Source organism: Rhamphochromis longiceps, linkage group LG22 (assembly GCF_057381845.1).
Source record: "Rhamphochromis longiceps isolate RC_006_pf linkage group LG22, R_longiceps_female_GT1.1, whole genome shotgun sequence".
NCBI lineage: Eukaryota > Metazoa > Chordata > Actinopteri > Cichliformes > Cichlidae > Rhamphochromis > Rhamphochromis longiceps.
The window spans coordinates 10,824,189-10,837,548 of record NC_140577.1 but is presented as its reverse complement, the minus strand read 5'-3'; the positions used below and the strand labels follow the sequence as shown (position 1 = coordinate 10,837,548).

General features: G+C 41.4%; 1 protein-coding gene across 1 annotated transcript; it reads right to left on the bottom strand.

Moving 5' to 3' along the window:
• Positions 1-1,555: 1,555 nt before the first annotated feature.
• LOC146643430 (uncharacterized) lies at positions 1,556-5,720 on the bottom strand. Its single transcript, XM_085396745.1, has 2 exons — positions 5,376-5,720; positions 1,556-4,082 (listed from the first exon to the last, which is right to left on the bottom strand). The coding sequence occupies exon 2, from the start codon at positions 4,076-4,078 to the stop codon at positions 2,282-2,284; it is 1,797 nt and encodes a 598-aa protein (XP_085252871.1). The 5' UTR covers positions 4,079-4,082; positions 5,376-5,720; the 3' UTR covers positions 1,556-2,281.
• Positions 5,721-13,360: the final 7,640 nt, after the last annotated feature.

Genomic DNA, 13,360 nt, shown 5'->3' with positions numbered 1-13,360 from the left:
ACGTCCTTTTAACTTGGACTCTGCGTCAAAAACACAATTTGTTCCAGTTTCTTTATTTAAAAGATGAAAAATGTCAAAGGTAACTCAGTTTGAAGGCACCAAATAAAAATTTTTATACCAACAAGGTAATTCCCAAAAAGCCATTAGCCAAAAACCTTACACACTCCTTGTTATGACATGCTATACGTCTTTAAAATAATTTGGAGAAACTGGAGAAGTGGAAGAAGAAGAAGAAGAACAGGCCTTATAAAGCTATCAATCCAGATTTCAAACAGTTCAAAACTGTTGTCAGTGTAGTGACAAGATTAGGGGGAAAGCTCCAGCAGTGTGTCTGCAGCCATCTGTAAAACACAGTGGAAGCTCTGTCATGGTTTGTGGCTGAATTTTAGGCAGTGGTGTTGGAGATCTTGTTAAAATTGATGGAATTATGAACGCAGAAAAGCAGCGTGAGATTTTGATTCATCTGGAAATCATCTGATTGAGAACAGCTTCTTTTTTTAGTATGACAATGATCCCAAATACAGTGCCAATGGACTAAGAGCATACCTGGACAGAAAAACACACAATAGAACAGTATTTGGTATTCATGGGCCTCCTCAGAGCTCAGACCTCAACAGTATTGAAGCAGTGTGGGATCATCTCGACAGAGAACAGAACAAAACGCAGACATTTAAAGAAAAGCTTTGAATGTCCTTCAAGATGCCTGGAGAACGACTCCTGAACAAAATTTAATAATTCAATTTTTTTTTTTTTTAAATTACAAGAAAGCTTGATCTATTTTCCTTGGAAAATCTAACGAAATTATGGATGGCTAAAGTCTGTTGTACAGTACTATAGTAAAACAATATTCTGTGTACAGAGTTACAACATTTTACTGTTTTGAATTATGTGTCATATTTGAATTTTACCTCCAGGCAGAAAGTTAGAAAGTAACAGTAGCGCTTCGTGAGCCGACAACACAAAAAGCCACTGATCATGTTGGCCTGTAACAAATAAAACCATGACCAAAAAGAAAAAAATTACCATATTAGTAATTGCATGCACTCAGCTTGAATGACTAAATCACTAAAAGGGCAACTTTAAAAACCAACCAACGCACCATCTGGCATAAACAGCACACATCTTGAATGCGGCCCTGTTCTTCTGTAACCTGATATAAACAGTCTCTCTAATTATTACAGCCTACAAGATCCACCGTGAAGAACAGACAACAGGCAGCAAGAAGAAATCTATGAAGTTCAAGGAAGAGGCAGCGGTGGAATTACTGAGTGTGCCAGTGGAGAGCATTGCCTCAGATCTGCTGCCACTGAAGCAGAGACACCTCTAGAGACGAGCCGGCTCATTTCTATAAAGATTAATAATGCTAGTGTTTATAAGGCCCAGATCAGCCCTCGGAGTCCCAAGGCCCCCCCGGTGCAAAACCGCTGGCACAAGACAGCGGAGGTGGTGACAGAGATGAGGTAAAGACCCGTGTAGGGTGTGGGAGTAATGGAGTGAGGAAACAGTAAGTGCCTCATTGCATAGATACATCAGAGCTTATTTTATGATGCGTTTAATTTAAAAACCAATGCAAAACTTAATTTTATTTCATTGTATAACGTTCGGTTTAAGGTGCTAAACCTTTTAAACTCACAAATTTAGCACTCTATTAAATGTAAGACCAACGGCCACTTGGCTTAGGGCAAAGAGTGGAAACCTCAAAGTAAGAAAACATAACTACCAACATCTCTACAGCGTATTACTTCTACGCTCATTCCACTGGAAAAAAAAAGATGTTAAAATAATTGCTGGTAACCTGGCAACTTCACTATAAAGATTATATCTAACTTGTTAAAATTATTGTGGTGTATTTCTGAAGAACATTTGTGCAGAAACCCTTTTTAATGTGTGTGAAGGTGAAGTTGCAGGTATAAACGCAAAAGAGACAAAAGTGTTATCTTCAATAAATACAGTGGTTTTATTTACATCGTTTAGTTGCTGTAAGAAATATATGACCTTGTTGTTGTGTTAATATTTTAAGTTGTGATTAAAAGGTTGATACATACTGTGATTATGTAATACAAAAAAACTTGAATTCACTGTAGATTATTAAAACACATGAAGGCATCTGATTCAGTGTCTCCTTATGAAGGTGTTTTCTCTAAAAGCCTTGGATTGAATAAAGAAACATGAGCATGGTGCAGTTTACTTAGTTTTGCGGAGTAGTTCGAATCCTTTACACTGAAAGGAAATGTACATCTAGTTTAATAGTTGTATTTTATTACACTGTAAGGCATTTTTCTTACTGGTGAGACTCTGATTGAAATGAAGCCTTTTTCTCTTCGTCACTCTCCAGTGGAGCATAGTCGAAGTCGCTTGGCTCTAAAAGATTGAGATTTGCCTGCACTGCGACAAGTTTCTGCACCCTCTCCGCTGAGACAAAGCCTTTCATCTTCATACTACGGAGGTGCTGCCACAGGCGCTCGCACGCACCTGTTGTCGGTGGGATCTGGAGTATAGCGAAGGCTACGGCAGAGAGCGGCTCAGAAGAGCACAGGCCTTTCCACCATGTGGATGCGGACACGTGCTGACACGAGCTCCATATTCCAGCCCCCTTCCACAGTCCCTGCTTGGCCGAGAACCTGGCAAAGCTGCCGAGCACTTTACCCTCGTCGAGATTCAAATGGTGCGACAGGTTGGATATCGCATAGTAAGCGCTGTTTATCTGCTCCCCGGTGAGCGTCTGCTGTCCGACGTGCTTTGGATCGAGCATGTACGCTGCTGCGTGGATAGGTTTCACGCAGAACTCCTGACACCTGTCTAATGATTCCATGACAGCTTTCTGCTCGCCGCTGTGCAGCACAGATGCTGACAGAGAAGTCCCGATGACGTATCTTAGCTGACTGAACATGTCGACAACACCAGAGAGCGCGGCATCTTCTCTTTTCAAGAAATCAATATAATTCCCAATCAAGTACAGTAAGTTCCGACTGCTGCTCAGCCCTTTCCAAAACTCGGCATCCTGCAAAGTAGCCCTGACAGTCACTTCAATATCCAGTGTGGGAGAGACTGCCATCTCTCGTAGAGAGTTCTGACCCTCGAGGAGGCTGCTGAACATGTTAACCACACTAGTCCAGTTTGTGCCAGAGGGCAGTTCCAGTGCTGTCCCTTTAGAAGTGTGGTCTCTTATTTTTGTAGTCTGCCAGCACCTAAAAGTGTCACTTAACATTTGCCGCTCTTGAACACACCTCACCACCTGCTCAGCTCTCCTACACAGTGACTTCATAGACGGCTGAGCCACTATGTCGTCAAAGAGACGCTCGACACCGGACGCTGTGCAGCCAATAGCTGATATGTGCGGGAAAGCTTCCTCCACTTGAGCCCACGCTGCCATCATTTCCGGGGCATCGTCAGTGACGACAGCGAAAACCTTTTGTGAACCGACTTCATTTATGACGCCTTTAAGTTCGTCAGCAATAAATGTGCTTGTGCGTGTCTGCTCCTTTGTCATTGTGCATTTGTAAAACAGCGGTACGGGAGTAGCAACAGCATAGATAATAGTCCCAGTTTCTTTCACGTTAGACCAGCCACTGCTGATGATGGCGACGCAGTCTGCTTTCCCTATGCTCTCATGAACCTGGCTTTGTACTCTGTCAAACTCACAGTCCAACAGATGTGAGGAAAGAGCCTCTCTAGGGGGCGGACAATAAGCCGGCCGAAGAACACTGAAAAATCGTTTCCAGTAAATATTGTCTGTGAGAGTGAGGGGTGAAGATGTGGCGTACACAGCTCTCGCCAGGCACTCGTCGGCATACGCCTGGCTGCGCTGATCCACAGAATCAATGAGAAACTGTCCCCCAGGAGTGGCAGATGGCAAGAACGATAAGGAGGGAACAGGGATGGAGGCAGAGGAGCTCCCATCTGGGCCGGGCGACTGCTGCGAAACCACAGAGTACTCCTTGCATTTGTCTAAATGCATCTGCATCTTAGTCGCGTTCTTTGTGTATGTCTTTGAGCAGTAGTTGCACATGAAGGTCTCTCTTCCATCTTTGATGGCTGGGGTAAAATGCTTCCACACACCGGACTGCAAGCGTGGCATCGTTCTGTATTAGCACAATAAAGAAAATCATTAATCACAAATCTTGCTGCTGTACAGGCACGCCTAATCACAATGACTGTGCCCCGAAATAATTTCCTCCTTAAGCACATACCTCAGTGTGGATAAGAAAAACCTTTTAATATAATACAGCGCAGATTGATAGGTCCAGACTCCTCGGACATGAAGATAAATTAAGCACCATCCTCACAGAATATAATAATCTCCGTGATTAAACAGCTGTAATTTTAGTCACAGACGTTGTTTCTGTTAAATTTGAGCAAAACATTTACCTCTGTTTATAATGCATGATTAAACAGACCCATTAGGAAATAAATTAAATTAAAGCAAACACGGAAACATATATTTTACAATATATTTGCTAGTCATAAAAGCCAAAGGTCAAAGTCAAACGTCAGTGAGTCTAAGTATTTTCTGTTGGACTATTAGGCTGAAAATACTTTTAATTGGCCACTTCATTAGGTACACCTCTTCCACTGCTTGTTACCAGAGATATCTAATGAGCCAGACACAAGGCAGCAACTCAATTACATAAACATGAGACCTGCTGCCAGCATTCTGATGCTCAAACTGAGGAAGACGGGTCATTTAATCGACTTTGAATGCCGCATAGTACCACATGAGCTGGCCTGACTATTTCCAAAACTAATGATGGACTGGGGCTTTCCCACACAGCTCTATGGTTTACAGAAAATGGACCAAAAAACAGAAAATATCAAGTGAGTGGCAGTTCTGTGGGTGAAAAGACTACTGTGATTGTGACTCAAAGTGACTTCTACTTTGAGCTGATGGGAAGGCAACAGTAACTCAGGTGTACACTCGTTACAACCATGGTATGCAGAAGAGCATATGTGAACAGACAACACCTCAAACAAGAAGGGCATAAAGAGCGACACTCCTTTCAGTTGAAAACAGGAAACTGATGGTACAGTTCACAAGAGATCACCAACATCGAACAATAGAAGACTGAAAAAAAAAGTTTCCTGGTCTGACGAGTCTTTATTTTTGCCGTGACATTCAGAATGTAGAGTCAGAATTCCTAACTAAATAAAATAAAATATTACACATGGAAAAAACTTCTCAGTTATGGGACTCTTGCACATCTCAACCTGCAGGTTAACAATCTTTCCTCTTACTGTCCAGTTCTTGCAATAGTACATTTTTTATTTCTACAGTAAGCACTTTCACTTCCCTGGAATGAAATCAAAATATAACACAAGTTGATGTTAAAAAAAAAACAACCCAGAATATCAAAGAAACAGTAGCTTATTTTACCCACCTCTATGAACACACACTACTCCACTTTTATTGGAAGGTGCTTCAGTTTCATCGGATGCCCAGACTTGATGGAAAATGTTCCTCCAACTTAAGTTCCTGGAGGATTTAAGTTAGCCGTTTCGGCTAACTCTGTAGCCTGCCAGTGATGTTAGCAAAGTGGTCTAAATAAACGAAATAACAGCACATTGTTCAGACGGTAAACCTTGACAAGATAACAGACCGTCTGCATACTGAAAGTACTTCACGTTACAGACTGACTGACGATAAAAGACCAGGAAATGTAACATAATTTGTCAACAAACGCGTTTCTTAACGCTTTTGTTATGATAGTGAAGCTGCTTCCTGAATCCCCAATGCAGCAAGTAAGGGAGCTCAAATGGCTCAAAAAGTTGGATTTGACTCACAGGGAAAGTTGACGAGAAACAAATTGTTTGAACTCAATACTGTTAAATGCAAAATACAGCAATAAAATTGTTCAGCATAACATGAAACAACATGAATAAAAATATCAACAGACCTGCTAGTTTGCAGAAAAGAAAAATGCACAGTTGCTCCTGTAGTTTTTGTGCAGTGTTATCTTACAAATACATTTACTCTCACAGCGAGGTTAAACGTTATAATTAACCGTTTTATTCTCATTTGACCAGCTCTGGTCTTTGCGTGCATTGAATATAACCTCTTTCTCTACTATCTTTGCTTCTGCCACACCTTTTTGATTCAAGGTTAATAAGATGATAAAGGTCTTAAATGGATTAAGTGGGAAACGCCTGCCACTCTCATTATGTTTCTGATATGAAAGGAAACGCTGACTTGTCATTTGAATGTCTTTATCCTTAACAAGGTTTCCCACATCATGACATGTTGGGAAGAACAGGTGTAACTGATAAGATAAATTATGCCCAGGTTTTCTTTACTTTGGCATGGTAGCAGGTTTAACTTCTTAAAGGTGTCTACTCAGACAAAGTAATTCTTGTATTAATTAAACACTATATTTTGTAGACATCAGCTATGACAATTTTTTTTACAACTTGATGTAAAAAACAAAACAAAACAACGTTTTTTTGATTATAAACATGATGTAAAAATTAATGAACAGCTATGCTTACACATTGCTTCCAAACGCACGTATGTTATGTTTGAACTGATGGCTGTGGATTGCTTCTGTATTGCTTCTTTGATGATGGATGGGGTTAAAGAGAAATTCATATTAGCAGCTACAGGTTGACATCATCAAATATTTTTAAAATTTAGTTAAAGAGCATAGGTATTTATTTGTTTTGCACAACAACAACTAAATATTTGCTAATGCATTTTACTTTATAAAACACCCACTTTACATCTTAGGTGGGCCAAATCAGTGAAACTCCAAATTCTTTCAGTGTAATTACACATTTAAACAATAAAATATCTTAGCAGAAGACAAGCAAGAGCAATTTTAACAGTCTGTCACAGGATTTCTATATGATAAAGAAAAGATGTGCGGTAAATGAAAGATATGTGTCAGCATGACTTTTTGGGGTTAAACTGTAAAAAGAAAATGTGTAAAATTAAAGAAATCTATCATTCTATTATTTTATTATATATATATATATTTATTATATTAAGAATTATATAAATACTTTTGTGTATTGTAAAGGGCCATGGGGGACTTTATCAGTAGGAAAAGCTGTAAAACTTGTAAAAGTACAGTTAATGTCTCAAATGTATCTTTTCTTTCACATTTTCCAAAACCAACCAATGGGCTGGATTGGAATCTTCGCTAGGCCGATTCTGGCCCAGAGGCCTTATGTTTGACACCCCTGGTCTAAATTGTTGCTTGTTTTTAGCTAGCGAGTTCATACTGTAGCTAGTTTTATTGATAAGTAGCTGGTAAATTGAATGCTATTCTGCAACTATCAGCGTTTATATTGATGACAAGCAGTAATAGATCCACTAGCACTGTAACTGAATGGTTGTATTCATACTTGGTTAATCTGAAACTCTTTTCTCAATTAACCCATTAATATTAGCCCTATTAAAGGTCAAAAACATAAAAAAGAGCCTACCAATAAAGTCCATCTCAAATCACATCTTTAGCAACAATGCCTTTAGACCCACACCCATTCACTCAATACATGATCTACACTGCCAAATATTTAAATCGATCAGTCTTAGTAGAAAGTCAGTTTCATGTTTGTGCCTTTCCTGTCTCTAACAATCAATTTTTTAAAAAGAAAAAAAGGATTTCAGTAAATGCTTAGAAATTGCACTCATTTTTGCACAGTCCCCAAATTTTAGAGGCTAAAAATGAATTTCACAATCATATTTTTAAATATAAGGCTTGCTTGGCTGAAAGTCCTTGGCAGTTAATGGCTGTCTGGTGCCCTGCCAGACCTTTACTGCAGCCACCTTCAGTTGCTGCTTGTTTGTGGCCCTCTCTGCATTGTCTTTTCTTCGTTCTTTGAAAAGCATGCTCTGTTGGGTTTAGATCAGGTGACTGATTTGGCCATTGAAGAGTACCTTTTTTTTAATGTTGTGTCTTGAGAAACTGTTGGGTTGTTTTTGCAGCGTGCTTTGGGTTATTATCCATTTGCACTGTGAATCAGTGCTTCACATGCAGATTTCACCCTGCTGCTTATATCAGCCATCACATCATCAAAAAACATTAAGGACCTGGTTCCACTGGCAGCCGTACATGCCCATAACATCATACTGTCTCAGCCATGTTTGACATCCTTTGGATAATGAGCCGTACCTTCCTACTTCCTACTTTCTCCTTCAGTCGTTCTCGTACCAGCAAATCTTGGTTTCAGCTGTAGAGAAGCTGCATGCTTTTTAGATGTTTTCAGGCAAAATCTAATCAGTCCTTCTTTGTTGAACCCCCTGAATTAAAGCCTAAAGTCTGCACTTCAATCACATATTGACTGTTTATTTTAAAATCCACTGTGTTTGTGTACAGAGACAAAAAGGTTTTAAAAAAAATCTGTAGTTTTGTGCAAAACATTACAGCCCCAATGTTGGAGGTATAAGTATGAAGTATGTCGTGAGTTGCACTAATTTAACTATTTGTCATGGATGACGGCAATAAAACTAGGTATATTTTAGACAATTTTAAGCACCATAATCAAATTAACCAAACTGATCTTTTACTGCTGGTGTAGGCCTGTACTGGTCTGGGTGTTAATGGTCGACTCATTTGCTGTAACATTAAATGACAGTGATTACCTCTAGCTCAGGGGTACATTTCTGTACCATATGTCTGTCATTAGAGACATTTCTGGAGTTTATGCAGTATCCAGGTTTTTGTGGAGCGGCGAGTGCTGCCAAAGCAAACTAACTCTATCTAATTTGGGGGCACTCCAAGTTGGTAATGTCAGGTTGTATCGCAGCACTCTTCAGAGGAGGAATATTCATGCTGACACATAGCACAGAGACAGAAAAGGCAAGAGGACCTCACTAAAGCTGAGCACTATTATTTTCTTGTCTCTCGTCGTTGGATTAATTCGCCAAGCCCGTTTGAGAATTTCAGTGTTTAAGCCAGAGATTTAGGAGTCCAGACCACAGGGACACCAGCACAGAGGAAGCAGGATGATGTCATGGCATGGCAGTGATGGAGGGTGATGTTGGTTTTCTGGTTAGCTGGTGGATTTGGCTTTTCCCAAACATCCTCCAGTCTCATAGGAATTATCATTTACTCTGCTTGTGTTTAAATTTCTTGATATAGGAGAAAAAAATCCACTTGGGAAAGAAAAGAGGCGCAGAAAGAGATCTCACAGTAACAGGATTTAATTCAAAGCAAATGTTGAACTATAATAAATGTTTCTTTTCTCGCTTTTTGTCTCTTTGGTTCCAGATTATGTTTTCCTTGAGCAAAATCTTGATTTCCACTCACATTAAACGCTAAAGATGATGGAAAGACAGCACAGTGAAAGCTGGTTCTTGTTGCCATTTTGATTTAAGTGTCGCTCTCACACACAAGTAGCCTGTTTTCTTTTTTGTTGGAATACAATCAAATCTGCCAAAACTGCGACGTTGACACATAAGCTCCATTTATCTGTAGGTTGTTGGGGGAAATTTGGCTTCGAGATTAAAGTTATCGCCGAAGATCCGAGAAATGCTTTCATGTCTTCTCTGTGAAATGCCCCCCTCTTTGTAATGCTCAGAGTCTGGCTTAATCCATCAGTGCGAGCTTTGGACTCAAAACATTTTGTGACATAAAAGCCTCTCAATTACTGCTGTAAAATGCACGTCTTTAAACATGAAACAGCGCCACACGCTCTTGACTTAAGAAAGCATTAGGGGACAGAGGAGGCTACCCCCCCCTCTGTCCCCTTCTGGCTGCCTCTGCCTCAATTTTATCCCACAACTTAGACATTCACATTACTCACACCCTCATTACACATACATATAGGATCTTGGGGGTGGGCACGATACACGGAGTCCAAGTTACCATCAGGGTGTACGCCTCACCCCTGGCGTCGTTGCCCACCTCTCAATTTTAAATACACATAGACATTGAGGGCTAGCAGGAGGGACTATGCGCTTACCTGCTGCTCTCTGGCAGGTAGCTCTATGCCCTCCTGGGTTTTAATTGCACCTTAGAACACACATGCATCAACACTACAATGAGCGGGTGGAGGGAGGTTTGGAGTCTTCTCTCACCCCCATTCTCTGTGGCCTACTGGAGCGGGGGGGCTAGGAGGAGTGGGCCGTCCGACTGCGGTCTGGGGCCTCCCTGCTGCTGCGGAGTCGGGGCGGTCTGCCTCCCCCCACCGCAGGGAAAAGGGTAACACCACCTGGGTCTGGGTGCAGTTCCCCCCTCCAGGGGCAAGGGTACCTAGACCCGGTTAGTAGAGTACGCTTGGGGAGTGTGATTGTGTGTACAGCGTCTCTTTATGTCTGTCTCCACGTCGGTTGAGTGTGAAGTACATATGAGAGCATGAGGGTGGGAATGGATGTTTGTGTCTGTGTGTGCCTGTATGTCTGTGTCTATATGTCAGGTTGGGTATCAGACGCCACCTCTCTGGGGACATCTCGGGCCCTCCAAGGTTTGGAGGCCTATCTCCACCCACCACCACTTCCCCTGCCGGTGGCGGACTCCCTCAGGTATCGGTGCGTTGGTGGTTCTTTGTATCTGGGGGTGGGCGTCCGGGTACACACCGGCTCACTCCTTGGCGGCCGCTTATTGGGGCTCGCTCGGGCCACTTTGGAGGTGGGGTGCCCCCGGCCTCTCGGCCTGGGGCTCGGTCACTCAGGCACAGCTGGCTGCCGGCGGAGCTCACGGGCGCGTCACTGCAACTCCCCCTGGCTTCTGCTCCGCGGCTGCTGAATGAGCTCTCATCTGGGACTCTCCTCAGCTCTTACTGGGACAGTGGCGCGGCTGCCCCTCTGTGGGTCTTCCTTGGTCTCTTGTGTTCTGGGGGCCTCTGGATGTCTGGAGTTTTGATCTCCTCCATACCTGCTTGATACCATAGAGGACAGGGCTGTGGCTCCCCACACTCTCTAGCAGATCATTACATGGAGAAACCTTTGGAATGCAAGCATGCTGATCCACACAGGTATGCACACAGGTGTACACATGGGTATTCACAGATGCGGACTACAGCTTTCTTGGTTGCTGCCTCAAAGCACACTGTGCGCTGTCTATCTTGCGTGCTGCACAATATCGTTTATTATTTAGTAACTATTTGATATCTATGACTAGCTAGTTTATTGTGATGGTGCTTTTTTTTTTATTATTATTATGTTGCTCTTTGTTGTTTGCTGTCTCCCCTGTTTTTTTTGTTTTTCTTTCTCTCCATACAGGTGACCCAGGAGTTTTGTTTTTTTTTTTTTTCTCTCTTCCCCCCCTTCTCACCGTCTCTTCTCCCCTTTGGTTTTCTTTCTTCCTCTCCCCCTCTTTCTTTCATTCTTTCCCCCTGTCCTATTAAAAAAAAAAAAAAAAAAAAAGGATGACAAAGGATGAACTGAAGCTCCGCCATCACGTGATGTCACATGCTGCTGTTTCTGATGTCACTTCCAAAAAAAAAAAAAAAAAAAAAAAAGAAAGCATTAGGTCAGCGAAAAGCCAATTAAATCGTATCATTTCATTTCTCTTTAATGGCCAATCTTTGCGTTCTTTGAGCTCGAAGCTAAAATAACATCATGGGACTCTGTTAGCAATTACTTGATTTATATCAGTGCTTGGCTACTACTAAACAGGCTGAAAATAGCTTTAGTGAGGTCTTTCAGAGCACTTTATGGGAAAGCATCTTTTACTGTATGTGTAGGCCGTGTTTTCAGACAATAGCATTTGTTGCCGTGGGAGTTTTGCTTTTAACAGCAATTTCATTTGTTCCCTCTGTCTGTGGTTGACATTTATTCTCATAAAAGTATTTCCATGTTGTCATAAAGTTTGGCTTCAAACACACTGCTAAATAGATTGCTGGAACATCTGGATGTACTCTTGCTGCTTTTCTTGTGTCATGCCAGATATTAGCATTTCATATTTTCCACCGTGATAAGATCCTGTGAGAATATATGCTTGATTCCCATATTTGACAACAGTTTAGATATAATTTGATGAGCCGCATTCACAACTGTCTTCTGATTCAGTAGTGCAAACGCCACTGCATTCCGCTTCAATTAAAAAAGCCAAACACTGCTGTCATCACTCTCCAGCAGCTGTGCAAAGGCAGGACAGATGCATCCCACAGCTTCTCCCAGTAAGCAGTTGGGATCCATCCATGTCAATTATATTCCGCCACAACAGTTGGCTGAGCGTGATTCATTATCTTAAGGTAATCATGAGCGCATAGTTTAATAAAGGATTAAACCAATTAGTGATCATCAACCCATTTTCAAATAAATGGCTGCGCTGCTTCACACTTAAAACTCTCAACCTGCCTCTGCTCGCAGTACCTTTACCCATCAGCAGAGGCCACTGTGGGCAAGCACCTCTACAGGAAATTTGCCGTCTCTGTTTTCAGTCTCAATAGTGACCTCAGCTTGATACCCACTGGCAGAAATTCAGGGACCTGAAAATGACTTTAACACATAATAACTCAATGCACTTCTCCTGAATTAGATGCCAATTTGGTGAAGCACATAATGTTTTTATTTATCTCAGAGCAAGACTTCACCATGTTTGAGGCAGTAGATTGCAGTGCCTTTGTCACGTCTTTGATCTGTGTATATCGTCATGACTTTTGGAGACCTATGCTCTGAAAATTTGGATCTTTGAGTCTTAGCATTTAGCCAGGTGTTCTGGGAATCCATCCTACCTGACAAACCATCCTACCATTTGTTTCTACGCATGCACACAACTCGAAATTAAGTGCCAAACCATGCTACCTTTGTGAATGTGACCTACAGGCATACTTTAGCAGCTAAAATTAAGTGGCAAATCATCCTACCTTTGTTAATAAAAGCTAAAAAACATACTCTGACGGGTAAAATTAAGTGTCAAACCATGCTACCTTTGTGAATGTGACCTACAGGCATACTTTAATGGGTAAAATGAAATAGCAAACCATCCTGGCTTTATGAATATTAGCTACAAGCATACTCTGATGGGCAAAGTTAAGTGCCAAAATGTCATACCTACTTAAATTTGTGCTGGAATTACTCTGTGACAGCAGAAATGTGCATAAACTACTACAGTAGGACATTTTGCCAAAGTAGGATGGTTTGTCAGAACACCGGATCCTTTAACAAATATTTAGGCTAGATGGGCCCAAATAGGATCTCATCCTTAGCTTCATGTACTGTGTATCAATATTCAAAATGAAGTTGGTGACCTACAGCTCGAAGTTCAACAAAAATGCTTTGACTTTTATTACATTTTCCAACCATTAATGCCTGTTTAAAATAATGGTTCACAATTTAAAGCATTAGCCAACCATTTATGGCTATAATAATTCCTCCCGTTTGCAATAGCCATTAAGCTGATTCTGCTTTGTGCTGCTGTCTATGTTTTCTCTCTCTCTCTGGGTTATTTTGGGTCAGCCACATTTTGGAATATATTCC